Source organism: Gorilla gorilla, chromosome 2, assembly GCF_029281585.2.
Source record: "Gorilla gorilla gorilla isolate KB3781 chromosome 2, NHGRI_mGorGor1-v2.1_pri, whole genome shotgun sequence".
NCBI lineage: Eukaryota > Metazoa > Chordata > Mammalia > Primates > Hominidae > Gorilla > Gorilla gorilla.
In genome coordinates, this window is record NC_086017.1 from 58,691,976 (window position 1) to 58,719,003 (window position 27,028).

Below are 27,028 nucleotides of genomic sequence, written 5' to 3' on the forward strand. Positions count from 1 at the left end.
CTGGACAAGAGAGAAATTGTCTCAAAATAAAAAAATTAAATTAAATTAAAAAATAGACTGAAAGAATGATTTCCTATTACCCAAGCTGGAAAGGACCAAAGGCCACATCCCCCTTCTGGTGTATGTCTTCTCATCAGTTCACATCTGGCCCCTAATTTCAGTAGAATTATATATAATAGGAATATAAAACTATTCTGTCACTAACTGGTATACTTCCATACAATTCTGATGCTAACACTAGGTGGTTAACATCAGACTCTAGAAGTTAAAAGGCAAGATGCCCAACAAGACTGCCCTTACTTCAGATGGTAGTTATACTTTGGGGATCCCAGGCCACCTGTACTTCTAACCAACTCATTACAAATTCAGGGATTCCAGCAGGGCATGGTGACTCCCAGCACTGAGAGGCTAAGGCAGCACGATCACTGGAGCCCAGGAGTTTGAGATCGGCCTGGGCAACATAGAGAGACCCCCATCTCTATGAATAATTTTTTAAAATTAGCCAGGTGTGGTGCCACGCACCTCTGGTTCTAGCTACTAGGGAGGCTGAGGTAGGAGGATTGCCTGAGCCCGGGAGGTCAAGGCTGCAGTGAGCTATGATCGCACCACTGCATTCCAGCCTGGGTGACAGAACAAGACCCTTGTCTCAAAAAAATTCAGGGGTTCCCATGACCCCTCTGGTTCAATATTCACTAGAACTCACAGAACTCAGAAAAGCACTGTATTTACAATTATAGTTTTATTATAAAGGATACAAATTTGGGCCAGTGAAATGAAGAGACATACGGCAAGGTCATATGGTAAGGGTCCTGAAAACAAACTTCTGTCCCCTTTCCCCATGGAATCACCCTCCCAGCCCATCAATGGATTTACCTACCAGGATGATCCACCAATTTTGTGTTGAGAGTTTTTACTGGGGTTTCCTAACATAGACACGATTGAATCATTGGCCACATAACTAAACTCAACCTCCAGCCCCCTTTCTCTCCCCAGAGATTAGACTGCCTCAAAGCATCAGCCCTCCTATCACATGGTTGGTCTTTCTGGTGACCAGCCCCCATCCTGAATCATCTCATTAACATAAACTCAGTTATGATCCAAAAGGCTCATGAATAACAAAGAAAGATACTTCTATCACTTGGAAAATTCCAAAGGTTTTAGACACATTATGCCAGGAACCCCAGGAAAAAGGCTAGTCACATTCTTTATTATACACCAAAAAACAAACTTAAAACTCTCTACTCCAGGTGAATAGGGTTGTAAATTTAAAAAAAAAAAACAAAGTAAACTTAAAAAAACCTCTCAACTTACAAAAATAAAGATAAACATAGAAAAAGATATCCAAGGCCACTGATGCCCACTCATTTTAGGGGCACTAAACTCCACTCTGAAGTAAGAGCAGTCTTGCTGAAAATTATTAGGATTTCAGATACCACTCATCTACTAACCATTTTTAAAATTTGGTGTGCATTAAAGTTAACCATATCCAGAATTCTCTGATGATGGCTACAAAAAAAGCCCTGGAGTACCGCCAACAACATAGGGCTTCTTTTTTTTGGGCTGAGAAACCAACCAACTAGTCGAGCATTGGATACTTGGTCTAGAAATGCCAAGACAAATCACCTGCCCTGTTAAAAATCATGGAGTCACCAAACACAAAGCTCCAATAATCTTCCCCAAAAGAACCCTCAAGAACATGACAATTCTTACCACTGAGTTTAAGATGAAAAAAAAAAAAAAAAGAACAGAATAAGAAAGAACATAAGTATGTCTGCTGATAGCATGAAGTAAACTCTTTGAATTATAATTTTACTTTTAAAATATTGGATGCCTCGAAAAAACAAAAGCACATGTATCACTTCATTCTGAGAAATTTGTTAGGCAATTTCATCATTCTGCAAACATCACAGAGTGTACTTACACAAACCTAGATGGTACAGCCTACAACACACCTAGAATATATGGTAAAGCCTATTACTCCTAGGCTGTTTGTATATCTAAACATAGAAAACGTACGGTAAAAATATGGTATAAAAGTAATTTTACACTTGTGTATGGCACTTGCAGGATTGGAAGTTATTTCGGGTGTAGTCAGTGAGTGAGTGGTAAGTGAATGTGAAGGTCTAGGACACTACTGTACACTAAGGTAGACTTTATAAACACTGTATCCTTAGGCTACACAATCTATAAAAAATACGTTTTTTCTTCAATTATAACCTTAGCTTACTGTAACTTTTACTTTATAAACCTTAATTTTTTTTTTTTTTTTTTTTTGAGATGGAGTCTTGCCCTGTCACCTAGGCTGGAGTCTAATCATGGTACGATCTCAGCTCACCTCAATCTCCACCTCTCGGGTTCAAGTGATTCTCCTGCCTCAGCCTCCCGAGTATCTGGGATTACAGACGCCTGCCACCACACCTGGTTAATTTTTGTATCTTTACTAGAGATGGGGTTTCACCACGTTGGTCAGGCTGGTCTCGAACTCCTGAGCTCAGGCGATCCACCCAACTCTGCCTCCTAAAGTGCTGGGATTACAGGCGTGAGCCAACACACATGGCCCAACTTTAAACTTTTTTCTAACTTTTTTTCTCTTTTTTAAAGAAATTAGGTGTTCTTATGTTGCACAGGCTAGAGTGTATCAGCTACAAACAGGTGTGATCATGACCCACAACAGCCTCAAACTCCTGGGCTCAAGCAATTCTCTTGCTTCAGCCTCAGAGTAGCTGGGACTACAGACACTCAGCTCTTCTTTTGACTTTTTGACTCTTTTGTAATAACATTTACCTTAATACATAAAGGCACTGTACAGGTATACAAAAATATTTTGCTGGATGGGAATGGTGGCCCACACTTGTAATCCAAGTACTTTGGGAGGCTGAGGCAGGAGAATTGCTTGAGCCCGAAAGTTCAAGACCAACCAAGGCAACATGGTGAGACTCCGCCTCTACAAAAATATAGAAAAAAACTAGCCAAGTGTGGTGGCCAGCGCCTCTGGTCCCAGCTACTCCAGGCTGAGGTGGGAGGACCTTGCTTAAACCCAAAAAGCTGAGGTTGCAGTGAGCTGTGATCGCACCCGGACAACAGAGCGAGCCCCTGTCTCCAAAAAAAAAAAAAAAGAAAGAAAGAAAAATTGATTTATATTCTTATCCTTTAAGCCTTTTTTTATTTTTTTACCAGGTGCAATGGTTCATGCCCATAATCCCAACACTTTGTTTTTTTCTTGTTTTTTGTTTGTTTGAGACAGAGCCTTGCTCTGTCACCCAGGCTGGAGTACAGTAGCGCAATCTCAGCTCACTGCAACCTCTGCTTCCCAGGTTCAAGCAATTATCCTGCCTCAGCATCCCCAGTAGCTGGGACTACAGGCACATATCACCACACCCGGCTAATTTTTTATATTTTTTGGTAGAGACGGGGTTTCACCATGTTGGCCAAGCTGGTCTCGAACTTCTGACCACAAGTGATCCACCCATCTTGGCCTTCCAAAGCGCTGGGATTATAGGCGTGAGCCACTGCGCCCAGCTCAAGTGAGGCAGGTAGATCACTTGAGCCCAAGAGTTTGAGACCAGCCTGGGCAACAGAGCAAAATCTCCTATTAAAACAGAAATAAATGAAAATGAAGGCTGGGCGCAGAGGCTCACGCCTGTAATCCCAGCGCTTTGGGAGGCCCAGGTGGGCAGATCACCTGAGGTCAGGAGTTCGAGGCCAGCCCGGCCAACATGGGGAAACGCTGTCTATACTAAAAATACAAAAATTAGCTGTGCATGGTGGCACGAACCTGTAGTCCCAGCTACTTAGGAGGCTGAGGCAGGAGAATAGCTTGAACCTGGGAGGCAGAGGTTGCAGTGAGCCGAGATCACGCCACTGCATTCCAACCTGGGCAACAGAGCAAGACTCCATCTCAAAAATAAATAAATAAATAAGAAAATATATATATGTGTATATATACACACATGTGTGCGTATATGTGTGTATGTGTGTATATACACATATGTGTGTATATGTGTGTATATACACATATGTGTGTGTATGTACACATATATGTGTGTATGTACACATGTGTGTGTATGTACACATATATGTGTGTGTGTACACATATATGTGTGTATACACGTGTGTGTACGTGCGTGTGTGTACGTGCGTGTGTGTACGTGCGTGTGCACGTGCGTGCGCGTGTGCGTGTGCACGTGCGTGCGCGTGTGCGTACACGTGTGTGTACACGTGTGTGTGCGTGTACACGTGTGTGTACACGTGTGTGTGCGTGTACACGTGTGTGTATGTACACGTGTGTGTATGTACACGTGTGTGTATATACACATATGTGTGTATGTGTATATATACACATATATGTGTGTATATACACATATGTGTATATATACATATATGTGTGTGCATATACACGTGTGTATATATACACATATATGTGTGTACATATACACATGTGTATATATACACATATGTGTGTATGTGTACATATACACATATGTATGTGTCTATATATACACATGTGTCTATATATACACGTGTGTGTCTATATATACACATGTGTGTATGTATATATACACGTGTGTATGTGTCTATACACATGTGTGTATGTGTATATATACATATATGTATGTGTATATACACATGTGTGTATATATACACATATGTGTATGTGTGTATATACACATGTGTGTGTATATACACATCTGTATATGTGTGTGTATATACACACAAATATGTGTGTATATACGTGTGTATATACACATACATATGTGTGTATATATACGTGTGTATATATGTCTGTATATATACGTGTATATATACATGTATACGTGTATATATACACATACATATATACACACAAAATATGTGTATATATGTATATATTTTTATATATACGTATATATTCTCATATATACATTTTTATATATACATTTATATATGCATATATTTTATATACATGCGTGTATACATACGTATGTATATAAAAATATATGCATATATATACATATATGTATATACATACATACATATGCGTGTATATATATATATATATATTTTTAAGCTTTTTTGTTAAAAACTAAGACACAAGCCGGGCACGGTGGCTCACGCCTATAATCCCAGCATTTTGGGAGGTAGAGGCAGGTGGATCACCTGAGGTCAGGAGTTCGAAACCAGCCTGGCTAACATGGAGAAACCCCATCTCTACTAAAAATACAAAAAAAAAAAAATTAGCCGGGCATGGTGGCACACACCTGTAATCCCAACTACTCAAGAGGCTGAGGCAAGGGAATCACTCGAACCTGGGGAGCAGAGGTTGCAGTGAGCCAAGATCGTGCTATTGCACTCCAGCCTGGGAGACAAGAGCGAAGCTCCGTCTCAAAAAAAAAAACAAAAAACGAAGACACAAATGCATACATTAGACTAGTCCTATACAGAGTCAGGACCGCCTAGACCTAAGCAGGGTTTGGATCATCAATATCACTGTCTTCCACCTCTACATCTTGTACCACTGGAAGGTCTTTAGGGGCAAAAACACACATGGAACTGTGAGCTGTTATCTCCTTTGATTACAATGAATTCTTCTGGAATACCATTTGAAGGACCTGCCTGAGGCTGTTTTACAATTAACTTTTTTTAATAAGTAGAAGGTATACACTCTTAAATAATGATTACAAGTACAGTATAACTAAATACATAAACCAATAACATAGTTATTATCATTATCAAGTATCATGTACTACAGCAATCCCCAACCTTTTTGGCACCAGGAACTGGTTTCATGGAAGACAATTTTTCCATGAAAATTGGAGAAGGGTTGGGGGATGGTTTCAGGATGATTCAAGTGCATTATATTTATTGTGCACTTTATTTCTATTATTATTACATTGTAATATATAATGAAATAATTATACAACTCACCATAATGTAGAATCAGTGGGAGCCCTGGGCTCAACTAGACAGTCCTTCAACTAGACAGTCCCATCTGGGAGTGATGAAACACAGTGACAGATCAGGCATTTGGTTCTCATAAGGAGAGCACCACCAAATCCCTGGCATGCACAGTTCACAACGGTTCACGTTCCTATGAGAATCTAACGCACCACTGATCTGACAGGAGATGGAGCTCAGGCGGTAATACAAGCAAGGGAAGTAGCTATAAACACAGATGAAGCTTCACTTGCTTGCCCACTGCTCACCTCCTGCTGTGCGGCCCAGTTTCTAGCAGGCCACAGACCAATACTGGTCCATGGCCCAGGGGGTGGGGACCCGGGATGTACTATACATAATTATATGTACTATATTTTTATACAACTGACAGCAGGGTAGGTTTGTTTACACCAGCATCACCACAAACATGTAATGTGTTGTAACACAACATCATAATGTCACTAAGCGATAGGAATTTTTTAGCTCTATTATACTCAGGGGATTACCATTTTATAATGTAATCCCTCATTAATCAAAACATCATTATGCAGTGCAAGACTGTATAACATTGCAAACTGAACAATAACTCTCTAGCCACTGGTTTATCCAAAATATCTTTTTTTTTTTTTTTTTTTTTTAGAGACAGAGTCTTGCTCTTATCCAGGCTAGAGTGCAATGGCATGATCACGGCTCACTGTAGCACTGACCTGCTGGCCTCAAGTTATCTTCCCACCTCAGCCTCTCTAGTAGCTACAACTATAGGCGTGCATCACCACACCTGGCTATTATATTTTTTGTAGAGATGGGGTCTTGCTATGTTGCCCAGGCTGGTCCTAGGCTCCTGGCCTCAAGCGGATCGCCTCCAAAAAATATTTGTTCTTTTTTTTTTTTTTTGAGACAGAGTCTTGCTTTGTTGCCCAGGCTGGAGTGCAGTGGCGCGATCTCGGCTCACTGCAAGCTCCACCTCCCGGGTTCACGCCATTCTCCTGCCTCAGCCTCCCGAGTAGCTGGGACTACAGGCGCCCACTACCACGCCCGGCTAATTTTTTGTATTTTTAGTAGAGACGGGGTTTCACCGTGTTAGCCAGGATGGTCTCGATCTCCTGACCTCGTGATCCGCCCGCCTCGGCCTCCCAAAGTGCTGGGATTACAGGCGTGAGCCACCGCACCCGGCCTGTTCTTTTTTTTGAGACAGAGTCTCACTGTGTTGCCCAGACTGGAGTGCAGTAGCTCAATCTTAGCTCACTGCAACCTCCACCTCCCGGGTTCAAGAAATTCTCATGTCTCAGCCTCCCAAGTACCTGGGATTACAGGTGTGCACCACCACACCTGGCTAATTTCTGTATGTTTAGTAGAGACGGGGTTTCACCATACTGGCCAGGCTGGTCTCAAACTCCTGACCTCATGTGATCCCACCTGTCCCGGTCTTCCAAAGTGCTGGGATTACGGGTGTGAGCCACCACAACTGGCCTCCAAAAAATCTTCATCCGAATTCCTACATCGTTAGTAACTGTCTTCGCACACAGTATCTTGTGGTCATCACATCTTAAAACTGCTGACAAATTAGGCCGGGTGGGGTGGCTCACGCCTGTAATTCCAGCACTTTGGGAGGCCGAGGCAGGTAGATCACCTAAGGTCAGGAGTTCGAGACCAGCCTAGCCAACATGGTGAAACTCCATCTCTATTAAAAATACAAAAACTAGCAGGGCGTGGTGGCGGGCGCCTGTAATCCCAGCTACTCAGGAGGCTGAGGCACGAGAATCGCTTGAACACAGGAGGCGGAGGTTGCAGTGAGCCGAGATCATGCCATTGCACTCCAGCCTGGGCAACAAGAGTGAAAAACATCTCAGGAAAAAAAAAAAAAAAAAACTGCTGACAAATTTCCAGGCAGCTATCTGGGCTTGGACCAAGCAAAACTCAAGCCATTTATTTTCAGATCTAAAATTCATTTAAATGGCACCTCAAATGCAAAATAAATAAGCTAAAAGTTTTAGTTACCAGCCTCTGAACACATATATTTTTTCTTTTAATTCCAAAAAAAAACATATACTAAATTTTACTCCAAAGAGGAAAAATTACACAAGAAAAACTTAGTGAATATACAATATACAAGAACAGTCCTAGCAAGACACATGCCTTAAGAGACACAAAACAGCTGTCCCAACACCTGTAATGATTCCTGAAAGTACATCATCTAAAATTATTACAAAACGATTTTTTTTTTAATTTTTTAAGCTGCTCCTTGAGGATAAGGGCTAACTCACAGGCAGTGCACCAAGAGCCACTATAAAAAGATCCTTAATGAGCAAAATATATCCCCTATTATTTTCCTACAAGTTGCTTTTTACTTGAGTAGGAACCCTTGATTGATTTTTGCTGAGGAAACAGTCTTGAAATAATTCCATTCTTTGACAGAGCTAAAAACTAAGGCTGCTGTGTGCCAAAGACAATGAAAACAAGTTCCTCATACAGTCTCCAGATTGTGCAAATACATCCAATCTGCCCTTGCCCACGTTATGAGTCTGTAGCTTGTCCAAGAGCCCCAAGTGCATTTGATCCTTCCAATGACATTTCAAAAGCTGCTTGTAGGTTACTGAAAATGAATTAGCAAAGCTCACTTTTTGTATTAACACTGGCGCAATCACAGCTCACCATAGCCTCAAACTCCTGGGCTCAAAGAATCCTCCTTCCTCAGCCCCCCAAGTAGCTGGGAATACAGGTGCATGTCACCATAACCCAGCTAATTGTTTTAATTTTTTGAAAAGATGGGGGGTCTCCCCATATTGCCCAGGCTGGTCTTGAACTCTTGGGCTCAAGCAATCCTCCCACCTTGGCCTCCCAAAGTACCAAAATTACAGGCGTGAGCCACTGCACTCAGGCTAATTTCTTAAAATAATCATATTTCCTTAAGAAGCGTCACCATATAAACAGCCCACGGTTCCTCTTGTGTTTAGAAAATTGTTTCTTGCCAGGCGCAGAGGCTCACCCCTGTAATCCCAGCACTTTGGGTGGCCGAGGCGGGCGGATCACCTGAGGTCAGGAGTTCAAGACCAGCCTGGCCAACATGGTGAAACCCCATCTCTACTAAAAACACAAAAATTAGCCGGATGTGGTGTCAGGCACCCGTGTAATCCTAGCTACTCGGGAGGCTGAGGCAAGAGAATTGCTTGAACCCAGGAGGCGGAGGTTGTGGTGAGCCAAGATCGCGCCATTGCACTTCAGCCTGGGCGACAAGAGTGAGACTTGGTCTCAAAAAAAAAAAAAAGAAAAAAAGAAAATTGTTTCTTCCGGCCAGGTGCGGTGGCTCACGCCTGTATTCCCAGCACTTTGGGAGGCCAAGGAAGGTGGATCACCTGAGGTCAGGAGACCAAGACCACCCTGGCCAACATGGTGAAACCCCTTCTCTACTAAAAAATACAAAAACTAGCCAGGCATGGTGGTGTGCACCTATAATCCCAGCTACTTGGGAGGCTGAGACAGGAGAATCGCTTGAACCCGGGAGACAGGTTGTAGTGAGCTGAGATCGCGCCACTCCACTCCAGGCTGGGCAACAAAGCGAGACTCCGCCTTAAAAAAAAAAAAAAAAGAAAAAGAAAATGGTTTCTTCCACCCAGCCATACTCTCATAGCCACTTTACAAAAAGGCAAGACAATCAAAAGTTTACTGCCATCCAGCAGTAAAAGCTCAGAAGGAGAGGAAAAATAGGCCACATACATTTTTAGCTAAACAAGTGGAGGTCAGGGTCCATACAGAGCAGCAATCCCATATTCTCATACCTCTTCAGTGTGAACCAAGCAAAGGAGGAGAGTAGCTCTACTGTGAGGTAGAGGCATAAATCAGACTGTACTTCAGGTATGTGACACCTGAAGCACAGCAACAAGGAAAAAAAACAATAACAAACAAAAAAGAGCTAAAATTGTACTTCATAAAAATTTTAAAAACTTTTATGCTTTAAGAATGTGAAAAGAAGGCTGGGCGCAGTGGTACGTGACTGTAATCCCAACACTTTGGAAGGCTGAGGCAGATGGATCACTTGAGCCCAGGAGTTCAAGACCAGCCTGGGAAACATGACAAAATCCCACCTTTACAAAAATTAGCCAGGCATGGTGGTGCATGCCTGTAGTCCCAATTACTTGGGAGGCTGAGGCAAGAGGGTTACTTGAGCCTGGGAGGTCAAGGCTGCAGTAAGCCATGATCATCGCTGCACTCTAGCCTGGGCAACAGAGTTAGAACCTGTCTCAAGAAAAAAAAAAAAAAAGGTGAAAAGACAATTCACAAAATGGGAGGAAATATTTGCAAATCACTTATCATATAAGGAACTAGTTTCCAGACAAAGAATTATTATAACTTAACAACAAAAAGACAAATAAACTAATAAAAAATAGACAAGAGACTTGAATAGACTTTTCTACCAAAAAAACATACAAATGGGGGCAGGCCACAGTAACTCACAAATTCCCAGCACTTTGAGAGACTGAGGCAGGAGGATCACTTTTTTTTTTTGAGACAAAGTCTCGTTCTGTCACCCAGGCTGGAGTGCAGTGGCACGATCTCAGGTCACTGCAATTTCCGCCTCCCGGGTTCAAGTGGTCTTCCCACCTCAGCCTCCAGAGTTGCTGGGACTACAGATGTACATCACCACGCCTGCAAATTTTTGTATTTTTAGTAGAGACAGGGTTTCCCCGTGTTGGCCAGACTGGTCTCGAACTCCTGATCTCAAGTGATCTGCCTGCCTCAGCCGCCCGAAGTGCTGGGATTACAGGCGTGAGCCACCATGCTTGGCCTGGCAGATAACTTTTGAAACCAAGAGTTCGAGACCAACCTGGCCAACATGGCGAAACCCTATCTCTACTGAAAAAAAATGGCAGGGTGTGGCCGGTTGCTGTGGCTCACGCTTCTAATCCCAGCACTTTGGGAGGCCGAGGCAGGCAGATCACAAGGTCAGCAGATCGAGGCCATCCTGGCTAACACGGTGAAACCCCATCTATACTAAAAATACAAAAAATTAGGCGGGCGTGGTGGCAGACGCCTGTAGTCCCAGCTACTCGGGAGGCTGGGGCAAGAGAATGGTGTGACCCGGGAGGCAGAACTTGCAGTGAGCGGAGATTGCACCACTATACTCCAGCCTGGGGGACAGAGCAAGACTCCGTCTCAAAAAAAAAAAAAAAAAAAAGCCAGGTGTGCTAGCTTATATGCCTACAGGCTGAGGCAGAATTACTGAACCCGGGAGGCGGAGGCTGCAGTGAGCCAATCATGTCACTGCACTGCAGCCTGAGTGACAGAGCAAGACTCAGTCTCAAAAAAAAAAAAAAATTCTAGGGACCCAAAATAGCCAAAACAATTCTAAAAAAAGAATGAACTTGGAGAACTCATACTTCCTGATTCCAAACCTACTACAGAGTTATCTATAGTAATCAAGACAATGTGATATTAGCATGTGGTCAGACATATAAATCAATGGAACAGAACTGAGTCTAGAAACAGACTCACATTTACAGTCAATCCATTTTCTTTTTTTTCCCCATGTTACTGTGTCCATGCATAACAACCAATTTTCAACAAGAGTACCAAGACAATTAAGTGAGAAAAGAAGTCTCTTCAACAAATGGTGCTGAACAACTGGATATTTACATGTAAAAGAATAAAGTACTCCCCCAGGCACGGTGGCTCATGCCTGTAATCCCAGCACTCTGGGAGTCCAAATCAGGTGCATCACGAGGTCAGGAGTTCAAGACCAGCCTGACCAACATAGTGAAACCCCGTCTCTACCAAAAATACAAAAAATTAGCCAGGCGTGGTGACGGGTACCTGTAATCCCAGCTACTCGGGAGACTGAGGCAGGAGAATCGCCTGAACCCAGGAGGCGGAGGTTGCAGTGAGCCAAGATTGTGCCATTGTGCACTCCAGCCTGGGCGACAGTGCGAGACTCCGTCTTAAAAAAAAAAAAAGAAGAAGAAGAAAGCTTTTTTAATATATATATATTAAAAAAAAAACTCAAAATGTACCAAAGACTTAAATGCAAAAGATAAAACTATAAACTTCTAGAAGGAAATACAGGGGTAAATTTTCATGACCTTGGATTTGGCAATGGTTTCTTAAATATGACACCTATAGCACAAACAAGAAAAGAAAAAAGACACATCGGATTTCATCAGAATTGAAAACATTTGTGCTTCAAAGGACACCAAAAAAGTGAAAAGGCTGGACACAGTGGCTCATGCCTATAATCCCAGCAATTTGGGAGGCCAAGGCAGGAGGATCCCTTGAGGCCAGGAGTTTATGACCAACGCTGGCAACATAGTGAGACCCAATCTCTACTAAAAAAAAAAAAAAAAAAAAATTTTGTTTAGTTAGCCAGAGGCCAGGCACAGTGGCTCACATCTGTAATCCCAGCACTTTGGGAGATGAGGCGAGCAAATCACCTGAGCTCAGGAGTTCGAGACCAGCCTGGGCAACATGGTGAAACCCCATCTCTACAAAAAATACAAAAATTAGCCAGGCATGGTGTATGCCTGTAGTCCTAGCTACTTGGGAGGCTAAGGTGAAAAGGATCGCTTGAGCCTGCAAGGGTTAGGCTGCAGTGAGCTATGATTGCACCACCGTACTCCAGCCAGGGTGACAGACACCCTGTCTCAAAAATAATAATAATAAAAATAAAAATTAGCCAGGTATGAAAAAAAAAATTAGCCAGTTATGGTGGTGCATGAGCCCAGGAGCCCAGCTATGGTGGCGTGAGCCCAGGATTTCAAGGCTGTAATGACCTATGATTCTGCTAATACACTCCGACCAGGGCAACAGAGTGACACCCTATCTTAAAAAATAAGAAGAAGAAATGCAACTGACAAATACATGAAAAGATGTCCACTCAACATCATTAGTCATTAGAGAAATGCAAATCAAAACCACAATGAGGTACTACTTCATACCCACTAGTTTGGCTATAATAATTTTAGAAGACAGATACGTTCGGACAAGGATGTAGAGGAATTAGAATCCTCAAAACACTGCTGGTTGGAATGTAAAATGGTTCAGCCACTTTGGAAAACAGACTGGCAATTCCTCAAAAGGTTAAACAGAGCTACTATATGGCCCAGCAATTCTACTCCTATGAGAAATGAAAACAGCTCCACACAGAACTTGTAAACACAAATATTCGTAGCAGCATTATTCATAATAGTCAAAGAGTGGGAACAATCTATATGTCCATCAACATATGAATGGATAAATGGTATATCCAGAAATGAATGGTATTTCCAGACAACAGAATAGTATTTAGCAATAAAAAGAAATGAAGTTTATTTAGAACAAGTGGAAAAAGGAAAAAAAAAAAAGAAGTACTGATACATGCTTACAACATGGATGAATCTTGAGTACATTATGCTAAGTGCCAGCGGCAAAAGACCACATATTGGCTGGGCACGGTGGCTAACGCCTGGAATCCCAGCACTTTGGGAGGCTGAGTCCCAGCACTTTGGGAGGCTGAGGCAGACGGATCACGAGGTCAGGAGATCGAGACCATCCTGGCTAACACAGTGAAACCCCATCTCTACTAAAAATACAAAATATTAGCCAGGTGTGGTGGCGGGCGCCTGTAGTCCCAGCTACTCGGGAGACTGAGGCAGGAGAATGGCGTGAACCCAGGAGGCGGAGCTTGCAGTGAGCTGAGATCACGCCACTGCACTCCAGCCTGGGCGACAGAGCAAGACTCCGCTCAAAAAAAAAAAAAAAAACACATATTATATGATTCCATTTATATGAAATATGCAGGATAGGCAAATGGTAGAGACAAAAGTAGATGAGAGGATGCCTAGGGATGAGGGGAATGAGGGTGTTGGTGAGGTGATGACTAAAGTGTATGGCGACCGGGCGCAGTGGCTCACACCTGTAATCCCAGCACTTTGGGAGGCCGTGGTGGACAGATCACCTGAGGTTGGGAGTTCGAGACCAGCCTGGCCATCATGGTGAAACCCCATCTCTACTAAAAATACAAAAATTAGCTGGGCATGGTGGCACATGCCAGTAATCCCAGCTACTTAGGAGACTGAGGCACAAGAATTGCTTGAACCCAGGAGGGAGAGATTGTAGTGAGCTGAGATCTCACCACTGCACTCCAGCCTGAGCAACAGAGAGAGACTCCATCTTTAAAAAAAAAAGAAAAAAGAAAAAAAAAAAAAACAGTATATGGGACTTTTTTTGGAGTGAGGAAAAATGTTCTAAAAATTGTTATGGGGCCGGGCGCGATGGCTCATGCCTGTAATCTCAGCACTTTGGGAGGCTGAGGCAGGCGGATCACGAGGTCAGGAGATCGAGACCATCCTGGCTAACACGGTGAAACCCTGTCTCTACTAAAAAAAAAAAATACAAAAAATTAGCTAGGCATGGTGGCGGGCGCCTGTAGTCCCAGCTACTCGGGAGGCTGAGGCAGAAGAATGGCATGAACCTGGGAGGCGGAGCTTGCAGTGAGCCGAGATCGCACCACTGCACTCCAGCCTGGGCGACAGAGCAAGACTCTGTCTCAAAAAAAAAAATTGTTATGGTTGGTCAGGTGCAGTGGCTCATGCCTGTAATCCCAACACTTTGGGAGGCCGAGGCAGACAGATCACCTGAGGTCAGGAGTTCAAGACCAGCCTGGGCAACATGATGAAACCCCATCTCTACTAAAAACACAAACATTAGCTGGGCGTGGTGGCACGCGCCTGTAATCCTGGCTACTCGGGAGGCTGGGGCAGGAGAATTGCTTCAACTCGGGAGGCAGAGGTTGCAGTGAGCCAAGATCACATCATTGCACTCCAGCCTGGACAACAAGAGCAAAATTCCGTCTAAAAAAAAAAAAAAAAAATTATTATGGTGACGGCTGCACACAGATATGAAAAACCAATTATACATTCTAAATAGTTGACTTGTATGTGAAGTATATCTCCATAAAGCTGTTACCTAAAAAAAAAAAAAAAAAAAAAATGCTGAGAGACCGGCAAGTATAAATGCTTTATGGTAATTACAGAAGTGAAACAATTCTGAATGTCGATTTATTGTTTGTATGCAGCTACAGTAATTTATTAATAAGTTTATACTCTTCAGGCATCTCTCAACATTACTCATTATAATACTTTATACTTTGAAGTTATGTCCTGTTTGATATTAAAGCTGTTATTAAAATAACAGCTAGTAAGTTTTTTGACTTTTTCCAATAGGATACAATTTTATAAACTGAATTGGTGGTTAGTCACAAGGACCTCACTAAGCAAAGCTTCCTTGCTATATACAGTTATAACATTACATATGATACTTCTTGTTCTTTTTTTTATTGGCTCTGGAGTTGAAACATATCTTATTTCTAATTTAAGTAGTGTAGACTTATTCTAATGTCATTGGGTATACAATTCATTTTTTCTTCCTTTTTAAATTGTGGTAAGATGTACATAAAATGTGCCACTTCACCATTTTAAGTGTACAATTCAGTGTCATTAAGTACATACATTGTGCAACCATCACCATTATCCAACTTCAGAACTTTTTCATTATCCCAAACTGAAACTCTGTACATATTAAACAATAACACCCTATTACACCTTCCCCCAAGCCCCCGGTTAGCTCTCTTCTACTTTCTGTCCCTATGAATTTAGCTATTCTGGTTACCTTCTGTAAGTGGAATCATACATTATTTGTCCTTTTGTATCTGGCTCATTTCATTTAGGATAATATTTTCAATGCTGTAGCATGAATAAGAACTTCATTCCTTCTTAAGGATGGTCAGGTATGGTGGCTCATGCCTGTAATCCCATCACTTTGGGAAGTCGAGGCGGGACGGGCGGATCACCTGAGGTTGGGAGTTTGAGACCAGCCTGGCTAACATGGTGAAACCCCATCTCTACTAAAAATAAAAAAACTAGCTAGGCATGGTGGCACACGCCTGTAATCCCAGCTACTCGGGAGGCTGAGGCAAGTGAACTGCTTGAACCCAGGAGATGGAGGTTGCAGTGAGCAGGATCGTGCCACTGCACTCCAGCCTGGGAGACAGAGCAACACTCGGTCTTATGTATATATATACCATATTTTGTTTATCCGTTCATTTATGGATGTATACCTGGATACCTGGTTTGTTTTCACCTTTTTTTTTTTTTTTGAGACAGAGTCTCACTCTCTCACCCAGGCTGGAGTGCAGTGGCACAATCTCGGCTCACTGTAAGCTCTGCCTCCCAGGTTCACACCATTCTCCTGCCTCAGCCTCCCGAGTAGCTGGGACTACAGGCACCTGCCACCACGCCCGGCTTATATTTTGTATTTTTAGTAGAGACGGAATTTCACTGTGTTAGCCAGGATGGTCTTGATCTCCTGACCTCGTGATCCGCCCACCTCGGCCTCCCAAAGTGCTGGGATTACAGGCATGAGCCACAGGGCCTGGCCCACCTTTTTTTTTTTTTTTTTTTTTTTTTTGAGACAGTTTCGCTCTTGTTGCCCAGGCTGGAGTGCAATGGTGTGATCTCAGCTCACTGAAACCTCCACCTCCTGGGTTCAAAAGATTCTCCTGCCTCAGCCTCCCGAGTAGCTGGGATTACAGGCGCACACCACCACACCCAGCTAATTTTTTTTTTTTTTTTTGTATTTAGTAGAGATGGGGTTTTACCATATTAGTCAGGCTGGTCTCAAACTCCCGACCTCAGGTGATCCGCCCGCCTTGGCCCCCCAGTGCTGGGATTACAGGCACGCGCAGTGTTTTCACCTTTTGACTACTGTAAATAATGTTGCAATGAGCACTGGAGTATAACTATCTGTTTAACTCCCTGCTTAAAATTATTTTGGGTAGGCCGGGAACGGTGGCTCACACCTGTAATCCCAGCACTTTGGGAGGCTGAGGCAGGCAGATCACAAGGTCAGGAGTTTGAGACCAGCCTGGTCAATATGGTGAAACACCGTCTCTACTAAAAATACAAAAAATTACCCGAGTGTGGTGACGCATGCCTGTAATCCCAGCTACTCGGAAGGCTGAGGTGGGAGAATTGCTTGAACCAGAAGGCAGAGGTTGCAATGAACCAAGATCCCACCACTACACTCCAGCCTGGGCGACAGAACAAGACTCTGTCTCAAAAAAAAAAAAAAAAAAAAAAAAAAAAAGTTGTTTTGGTTATATACCTAGGAGTGAAATTGCTCTACCTATGATAATTCTATGTTTAACTACTTTTTGAGGAACCACCAAATTGTTTTTCACAGCAGCTGAACCATTTTACATTCCCATGAGTAATGCACAAGGGTTCCAACATCTCCACATCTTGGCTATTTTCTGTTTTTAATACCAGCTATCCTGACAGGTATGAAGTATCTCATTGTATGCAATGTATTTTTCATTTATTATTTGTAAATAGAAATCTACCTTGTAGTGATTTCTATAATTATGTGGCGCAGCCACCTGAGACACCAAAAATACTTAAATACCAATAAAATAGGGTACAAAGATTTTAAGTCAACTCAATTTTGAAAAAGGTATCAAAGATGACAAAGAATGAAGATATAATACAAAAACTTGTCACTGAATCTATAAATTACCTTGGACAGTATGGCCATTTTCACGATACTGATTCTTCCTATCCATGAGCATGGAATGTTCTTCCATTTGTTTGTATCCTCTTTTATTTCACTGAGCAGTGGTTTGTAGTTCTCCTTGAAGAGGTCCTTCACGTCCCTTGTAAGTTGGATTCCTAGGTATTTTATTCTCTTTGAAGCAATTGTGAATGGGAGTTCACTCATGATTTGGCTCTCTGTTTTTCTGTTATTGGTGTATAAGAATGCTTGTGATTTTTGTGCATTGATTTTGTATTCTGAGACTTTGCTGAAGTTGCTTATCAGCTTAAGGAGATTTTGGGCTGAGACAATGGGGTTTTCTAGATATACAATCATGTCGTCTGCAAACAGGGACAATTTGACTTCCTCTTTTCCTAATTGAATACCCTTTATTTCCTTCTCCTGCCTAATTGCCCTGGCCACAACTTCCAACACTATGTTGAATACGAGTGGTGAGAGAGGGCATCCCTGCCTTGTGCCAGTTTTCAAAGGGAATGCTTCCAGTTTTTGCCCATTCAGTATGATATTGGCTGTGGGTTTGTCACAGATAGCTCTTATTATTTTGAGATACATCCCATCAATACCTAATTTATTGAGCGTTTTTAGCATGAAGGGTTGTTGAATTTTGTCAAAGGCCTTTTCTGCATCTATTGAGATAATCATGTGGTTTTTGTCTTTGGTTCTGTTTATATGCTGGATTACATTTATTGATTTGCGTATATTGAACCAGCCTTGCATCCCAGGGATGAAGCCCACTTGATCATGGTGGATAAGCTTTTTGATGTGCTGCTGGATTCGGTTTGCCAGTATTTTATTGAGGATTTCTGCATCAATGTTCATCAAGGATATTGGTCTAAAATTCTCTTTTTTTGTTGTGTCTCTGCCCGGCTTTGGTATCAGGATGATGCTGGCCTCATAAAATGAGTTAGGGAGGACTCCCTCTTTTTCTATTGATTGGAACAGTTTCAGAAGGAATGGTACCAGTTCCTCCTTGTACCTCTGGTAGAATTTGGCTGTGAATCCATCTGGTCCTGGACTCTCTTTGGTTGGTAAACTGTTGATTATTGCCACAATTTCAGATCCTGTTATTGGTCTATTCAGAGATTCAACTTCTTCCTGGTTTAGTCTTGGGAGAGTGTATGTGTCGAAGAATTTATCCATTTCTTCTAGATTTTCTAGTTTATTTGCATAGAGGCGTTTGTAGTATTCTCTGATGGTAGTTTGTATTTCTGTGGGATCGGTGGTAATATCCCCTTTATCATTTTTTATTGCGTCTATTTGATTCTTCTCTCTTTTTTTCTTTATTAGTCTTGCTAGTGGTCTATCAATTCTGTTGATCCTTTCAAAAAACCAGCTCCTGGATTCATTAATTTTTTGAAGGCTTTTTTGTGTCTCTATTTCCTTCCAAGGTAATTTATAGATTCAATGCTATCCCCATCAAGCTACCAATGACTTTCTTCACAGAATTGGAAAAAACTACTTTAAAGTTCATATGGAACCAAAAAAGAGCCCGCATCGCCAAGTCAATCCTAAGGCAAAAGAACAAAGCTGGAGGCATCACGCTACCTGACTTCAAACTATACTACAAGGCTACAGTAACCAAAACAGCATGGTACTGGTACCAAAACAGAGATATATAGATCAATGGAACAGAACAGAGCCCTCAGAAATAATGCTGCATATCTACAACTATCTGATCTTTGACAAACCTGAGAAAAACCAGCAATGGGGAAAGGATTCCCTATTTAATAAATGGTGCTGGGAAAACTGGCTAGCCATGTGTAGAAAGCTGAAACTGGATCCCTTCCTTACACCTTATACAAAAATTAATTCAAGATGGATTAAAGACTTAAACGTTAGACCTAAAACCATAAAAACCCTAGAAGAAAACCTAGGCATTACCATTCAGGACATAGGCATGGGCAAGGACTTCATGTCCAAAACACCAAAAGCAATGGCAACAAAAGACAAAATTGACAAATGGGATCTAATTAAAGAGCTGCACAGCAAAAGAAACTACCATCAGAGTGAACAGGCAACCTACAAAATGGGAGAAAATTTTCGCAACCTACTCATCTGACAAAGGGCTAATATCCAGAATCTACAATGAACTCAAACAAATTTACAAGAAAAAAACAAACAACCCCATCAAAAAGTGGGCAAAGGATATGAACAGACACTTCTCAAAAGAAGACATTTATGCAGCCAAAAGACACATGAAAAAATGCTCATCATCACTGGCCATCAGAGAAATGCAAATCAAAACCACTATGAGATATCATCTCACACCAGTTAGAATGGCAATCATTAAAAAGTCAGGAAACAACAGGTGCTGGAGAGGATGTGGAGAAATAGGAACACTTTTACACTGTTGGTGGGACTGTAAACTAGTTCAACCATTGTGGAAGTCAGTGTGGCGATTCCTCAGGGATCTAGAACTAGAAATACCATTTGACCCAGCCATCCCATTACTGGGTATATACCCAAAGGACTATAAATCATGCTGCTATAAAGACACATGCACAAGTATGTTTATTGCAGCATTATTCACAATAGCAAAGACTTGGAACCAACCCAAATGTCCAACAATGATAGACTGGATTAAGAAAATGTGGCACATATACACCATGGAATACTGTGCAGCCATAAAAAATGATGAGTTCATGTCCTTTGTAGGGACATGGATGAAATTGGAAACCATCATTCTCAGTAAACTATCGCAAGGACAAAAAACCAAACACCGCATGTTCTCACTCATAGATGGGAATTGAACAATGAGAACACATGGACACAGGAAGGGGAACATCACACTCTGGGGACTGTTGTGGGGTGCGGGGAGGGATAGCATTAGGAGATATACCTAATGCTAAATGACGAGTTAATGGGTGCAGCACACCAGCATGGCACATGTATACATATGTAACTAACCTGCACATTGTGCACATGTACCCTAAAACTTAAAGTATAATAAAAAAGAAAAAAAACTTGTAAACTTTTACTCATCTGAGGCTAATTTCTAAAATCCTAAAGTGTTGTGTAAATAAAAATTGTCTCAAAGCAGGTTACTGCTTTGTGATTTACAGAGATGACAGTGAAACAAACCTGAAATAAAGCTTTTAAAAACACATTTGTCCCTGGAAGATTGTTGTCACTGTCCTCATCTTAAAGATAAGAAAATCTGAGATCAAACAGGTTTGAGAATTTGTCCAAGACCACAAAGCAAACCTGTGGCAGAGTTTAGAAAATAATTTCTGATTTCCCAAAAACCCATGATGTAATGTGCAATAAATCAAGGGAAACCCAGAAGAGCCCTTGTTACTCTTTTAGCATGAATACACTTAGGGAGATTGCCCAGTGCACTGAAGCTTGTAACCTCCCACAGCAATGACCGTTAATTAACTCCTTCCCTGCCGTGACTTGAATACTGGGCCAGACCAGATACAAGTCAGAACTAGTTTTGTGTGTGTGTGATCTAATAACACTAAGATCCTAACTTGGCCTCTCAAATGGTTTCATTGTTTTGTTAAATTTTAGTTGTTCAAAAGTAGGCTAATTCTACTGTTAAATTGACAAAGCATATGTTGAAGCAACCAAGGAAACTGTAATTGCTTCTTAACACTCTTGCGTAGATCAGATGTAGAAAGTGTTATTTTGGCCAGGAGCAGTAGCTCACGCCTGTAATCCTAGCACTTTGGGAGGCCAAGGCAGGAGGATTACTTGAGGCCAGGAGTTCAAGACCAGCCTGGGCAACACAGGGAGACCCCGTCTCTATAAAACACTTAAAATTAGTAAGGCATGGTGGCACATGCCCGTAGTCCCAGCTACTTGGGAGGCCCAGGTGGGAGGATACCTTGAGCTTGGGAGGTTGGGGTTGCAGTGAGCCCTGATTGTGCCACTACACCCCAGCCTGGGTGACAGAGCGAGATCCTGACTTTAAAAAAAAAAAGAGGTGTGATGATCTTGGATCACCAAATCTGTGAGGGGAGGGACAGTCTCCAACTTGTTTCCTGCTCGGTCCTTATTGCGTACTCTTGGAGAAGTTTATTGCAAACTCTTGGAGAAGGTTTACTATTACTAAATGATAAATCCTGACACAGCAAGTAGAGCCAATGAAGCTGCTCTCCTGATCTCAGTCTCTGCTGGGATCCTTTCCTTTAAAGCTACAACCCACACACTAAACAAGAATATAGTTACTGGGTTTTTCCTTTTTCTTTTTTTTTTTTTTGAGACGGAGTTCGCTCTGTCGCCCAGGCTGGAGTGCAGTGGCATGATCTTGGCTCACTGCAACCTCCGCCTCCCAGGTTCAAGCGATTCTCCCTGCCTCAGCCTCCCAAGTAGCTGGGACTACAGACGCCCGCCACCACGCCCGGCTAATTTTTGTATTTTTAGTAGAGACGGGGTTTCGCCATGTTGGCCAGGCTGGTCTCGAACTCCTGACCTCAGGTGATCCACCCGCCTCGGCCTCCCAAAGTGCTGGGACTACAGGCGTGACCCACCACGCCCGGCCGGGTTTTTCGTTTTCAAAAATGAGGTAGGGTGTCTATTGTGCCCAGGCTGGTCTCGAACTCTTGGATTCAAGCGATATTTCCTCCTCAGCCTCCAGAGTAGCTGGTATAGACTATAGGGGCCCACTGCCCCGGCCGGCAAGATAATTATTTACTCTCACCAAATTTGATTCAATCGTTTTGGCCAAGTTTTTAAAAATAGGAATATTCCCAGGGACCATGTTTGAAGAAATACAAACTCAAGTAAGCAGAGGTGAAATGACCTCAGAGATTTGCTTTAATACACTTCGGCAAAGAAAGAAAAAAGGTACGGATGAAACTTTGTGACAAACACAACTGTTAAATGTAGGTGATAGCATATAGGGATTCATCTCACCTTTCCTCTTTTGTCTATGCTTAAAAGTTTTCACAGTAACTTTTCAAAAAAAATTATTTCCAAACAAACTTACTGTCCTATCAATTAAACACAAGTCACTGGATGAGAACGCTCTTGTCTTCGAAGCCAAAACTGGTGAAGGGTCTTAAGCAAAGGCGAGGGATCCTCTAGCAGGGCCGACAGCGCGCACGTTTCCTTCAAGGCTGGATCTGACAAATCACTCGGTGCGCTCTAGGGCTCGCAGGACCGCGGAGCTCAATTTGTAAGTGGCGCACGCGGACTCACGCCGGTGTCTCAGGGAAACGCTAGAAACGCGGCTACACAGCTCCCAATCCCAGCCTGCGGTCGGCTTGGCTCCGGCGCGACACCCGGCTCCCTGCCACCCCTCTAGACCTCTGGAGACCTCCTGCACCACTCCCCAGGGCCCCGCCCACAGCCTACCTTCCAAGTCCTCGTCCTCCTCCGACTCGCTGTCCCCTTTGGCGTCGGCGACACGGTCCGGGCCGGGTTCTGGCGGGGGGTGGCCCAGGCTCTGGCGTGGGGTGGCGGCGGGCAGGACTGAGGCTGGGGCGCGGGCCTCGCGCAGGCGGGTGAAGTACTCCACTGCGAATTCGACGAGGTCAGGCGGCTGCTGTCGCAGCACCTCCACCGTGTAGCCCTGCAGCAGCTCCGTGAGCCCCGGCGGGATCTGGATGTGGCTCATGCCGGCGGCGGCCGAAGGGATAGACGGGTTGGGCCGCCGGCGGCCACTGTCTCCGCCCTCACTCACGCCGGCCTTTCGCTCCGCGCCCGCGAGGTCTCTTCGCGCGCGGCCCCGGCTCACGTCGCGCCGCTCTTTGGCCGGCTCTGCGTTTCCGGGCCGCGCAACCCTACGCTACCACGGCCGACCTGGCACCACGGCCGACCTGGCACCGCCGCCGCTGTCACTGGGCAGCCGCCGCCGCCGCGGGGACCGACGGGCAGGCGAGCTGGACGGGCGGGGCAGGCGTCCTGGTTGTGACGCACGCCACCGCGGGCGTGCGCGTCCCCGCTTAGCACCGGCCCTCAGTGCGCTTGCGCCACTAGATGACCCGCCCCTCGGGCTGTCGGGGGGTCGAGACAGTGGAGGGTTCCTGATGCCAGCTCACGGAGGGAATCCAGGGAATTAGGTAATGAACGGTCTACCCATGAAGGGGACCGATTAGTGCCTCTCGCCTGGTCCTGAAGACCTTTAAATTATTCTTTCAGCTGATGCCAAGAGCCTCTTTTTGGCCAGCACTTACTAAGCACCAGAGACACAGCGAGAAGCAGAAGCATACGAGCACATCAGTGTGATTCTGCTGTGATGAAGGGCAAGAGAGGGCTCACTTTCCGGGGTGACATTCAAGCTAGCCCCGAGGCCTGAGCAGGACCCGCCCAGGGGAAGATCTGGAGGAAAGCCATCTGAACATACAACAAGAGCAAAGGCCTGGTGGAGTCAGGACCACCTTTGCTGCCAGGTGGAATGGTGGAATAACTCAGGAGTCTGTCAGGTCTCTGAGATGTCAAACGGGGAAGGCCTTGTAGGAAGTAGGCGTTTGAATGAGATCATAATTTGAGAGCTACAGACAGAAAAATAAATTTGAAAGAGTTCACTCAGCCAAATGTGTACAGTGAGAAAGGGAAATAAGGCCAAAAGCAGCAAAGACCTCTGTGCCTGTTCCTCCTGGAGCACTTTCACCAGGGTCCCCAGATCTAGGTCTGCCCATTTCTCTCCCCACATTCTACACTGGGCCCTAGGTCAACACTGCTTGATGAAGTTGAGCAGACCACAGGCATTGTTATCCTTTGCCCCTGGGAAGATGGTACAGGTGAACTGTAGAGGCCAGACTATTTCCCAAATTGCCCTCCTCCTCCTACCAAACTGGAAGGGTATTGAAAAAGGTGGAGACCTTCCTGGGATGTCCAGTCTACAGCCTACGTGCTAACCAAAGGCCCACTGGGCATAGAGCAGAGTCCCCCTCTCCTTACAGGCCTAGCCAGGAAGAGAGTAGCTGTAGGTTTGGGAACCTGAGGGCATTTGGGATGCTTAAACACCACCTGGTAATTACTCAGTATTAATTAAAATCCTCCCTATCACCTCCCATACAGGCTTGGCACACACCCAGGAGCTCAATGCTGCTGGGAGCTGAGCAGCTGGGAGCAAGGAGCCCTCATCCCCACTGATGAAGAGGCCAGCCCAGGCTCTAGGCTAAGCAGGCCTGTGATTATAAACAGCAGTGTCTCCCTGGACAAGTTTCTTGACCCCTGAGAAGAATCTTGGACCATCAACTTTGTGAGGGGAGAGGCAGTCTCCAACTTTTTTCCTGCTCAGTCCTTATTGCATACTCTTGGAGAAGGTCTACTGACTTGTTCTCAGATGCCCCACGGCTCAGCCAACCACCCATCCAGCAGAGCATTCAAAAGGCATCTGGGAAGGAATGAGGGCCACCGTTCTGCCAGACCCCTATTTTTTTTTTTTTGAGAGGAGTCTCACTCTGTCACCCAGGCTGGAGTGCAATGGCACGACCTCTGCTCACTGCAAGCTCTGCCTCCCAGGTTCAAGCGATTCTCCTGTCTCAGCCTCCCAAGTAGCTGGTACTACAGGCGTGCACCACCACACCCAGCAAATTTTTTGTATTTTTAGTAGAGATGGGGTTTCTCCATGTTGGCCAGGATGGTCTCAATCTCTTGACCTCGTGATCCACCCGCCTCAGCCTCCCAAAGTGCTAGGATTACAGGCGTGAGCCACCGCGCCTGGCTTTTTTTTTTTTCTTTTAGATGGAGTCTTCCTCTTGTCGCCCAAGATGGAGTGCAATGGTACGATCTCAGCTCACTGCAACCTCCACCTCCCAGGTTCAAGCAATTCTCCTGCATCAGCCTCCTGTGTAGCTGGGATTATAGGCGCCTGCCACCATGCCCAGTTAATTTTTGTATTTTCAGTAGAGACGGGGTTTTGCCATGTTGGCCAGGATGGTCTCGAACTCCTGACCTAGGGATCTGCCCGCCTTAGCCTCCCAAAGTGCTGGGATTACAGGTGTGAGCCACTGCACCTGGCCATTTTGTTTGTTTGGGTTTGTTTTTGAGATGGAGTCTTGCTCTGTTGCCCAGGCTGGAGTGCAGTGGCATGATCTCAGCTCACTCCAAGCTCCACCTCCCGGGTTCATGCCATTCTCCTGCCTCAGCCTCCAGAGTAGCTGGGATTACAGGCGTGCGCCACCATGCCCAGCTAATTTTTTGTATTTTTTAGTAGAGACGGGGTTTCACCATGTTAGCCAGGATGGTCTGGATCTCCTGACCTCATGATCTGCCTGCCTTGGCCTCCCAAAGTGCTGGGATTACAGGCGTGAGCCACCGCGCCTGGCCTGTTTGTTTTTTTGAGACACAGTCTTACTCTGTTGCCCAGGCTGGAGTGCAGTGACGCGATCTTGGCTCACTGCAACCTCCACCTCCCAGGTTCAAGCGATTCTCGTGTCTCAGCCTCCCAAGTAGCTGGGATTATAGGTGCGCACCACCACGCCCGGCTTATTTTTTGTATTTTTAGTGCAGATGGGGTTTCACCATATTGGCCAGGCTGGTCTTGAACTCCTGACCTCAGGTGATCTGCCCGCCTCAGCTTCCCAAAGTGCTGGGATTACCGGCATGAGTCACCACGCCCGGCCAAGAAAGACCCATATTTTGTTTTGTTTTCTTTTTTGAGATGGAGTCTTGCTCTGTCGCTCAGGCTGGAGTGCAGTGGCGCAATCTCTGCTCACTGCAACCTCTACCTCCTGGGTTCAAGCCATTCTCCTGCCTCAGCCTCCTGAGTAGCTGGGACTACAGGCGCACACCACCACGCCTGGCTAATTTTTGTATTTTTAGTACAGACAGGGCCAGGCTGGTCACAAACTCCTGACCTCAGGCGATCCACCCGCCTCAGCCTTCCAAAGTGCTGGAATTATAGGCGTGAGCCACCACACCTGGCCACCAGACCCCTATTAACTTCAGTAGAGATGGCACCAGGTTCGAGAGGCCAAAAGAGATCCAGAGCCAGCAAACAAGACTTAGGTTTGATTGAGAGGAATTTGCATACAGAGCAGTCCAGTGGAGGTGGGCTAGATAGGAGAACTGCCCCACCTGCAGAAAGTATGCAGTATATATAGCATTTTCACTTAACACTCTCCCCCTAACAACTTTGATTTAACCCAAAACAAAGGGGCTCAATCCCCTGTACATCCACAGGACAGAATGGGGGCTCAGATATTCCTCATGGGTAAGTAATGAATCTCTGGCTTGTCCTCACTTGGAACTCCTAACACATTCAGGTGCATCTGCCATACAGGGTCATTCTCAGAGTATGCTTAAGTTATTGCTGTCAGGTGCAGCTACCATACACAGGTGTGTCTGCCATATAGCCACAGAAAGCAGGAGTCCTACAGCTGCTCCTCATGGGTCTCCATAGACTAGTCTTAGAGCAAGGATGGGCAGCCAGCCTCCAGGTTTAACCTGGCACTCTCCCCCAGCACTTGGTCCCCAGAGCAGGGGTCCATCTCTCCCACTTCTGGTCAACCCTTCAGTAACAAGTAGAGCCCCCAGGGTCTTCATGAATGTCTAGTTGAACTGGCTAAAGAAGAGGGCCCTGTAACAGGACAGAACACCAGGAGCCTGAACCCTGCATCTTCTACCCTTATCCTGCATTTAT

At 44.5% G+C, this 27,028-nt stretch overlaps 1 protein-coding gene and 1 long non-coding RNA gene across 4 annotated transcripts in view; one reads left to right on the forward strand and one right to left on the reverse strand.

Annotated features, from left to right (window-relative positions):
• Positions 1 to 23,368, reverse strand: part of PRKAR2A (protein kinase cAMP-dependent type II regulatory subunit alpha) — a 104,952-nt gene extending 81,584 nt beyond the window's left edge. For 2 of the 3 annotated variants that reach the window (XM_019024446.4, XM_019024445.4), the window contains exon 1: positions 22,792 to 23,058. In XM_019024446.4, the coding sequence (XP_018879991.4) occupies positions 22,792 to 23,053 (262 nt within the window). In that variant the 5' untranslated portion in view covers positions 23,054 to 23,058. Of the gene's footprint in view, positions 1 to 22,791 lie in introns of all 3 variants that reach the window. The other variant, XM_055382432.2, reaches the window with a different exon arrangement.
• Positions 23,369 to 23,370: 2 nt separating this feature from the next.
• Positions 23,371 to 25,748, forward strand: LOC109026361 (uncharacterized). The gene is made up of 3 exons (XR_010132813.1): positions 23,371 to 23,498; positions 23,578 to 23,861; positions 24,460 to 25,748. It is a non-coding gene; the product is annotated as an uncharacterized lncRNA (long non-coding RNA).
• The last annotated feature ends 1,280 nt before the right edge of the window (positions 25,749 to 27,028 follow it).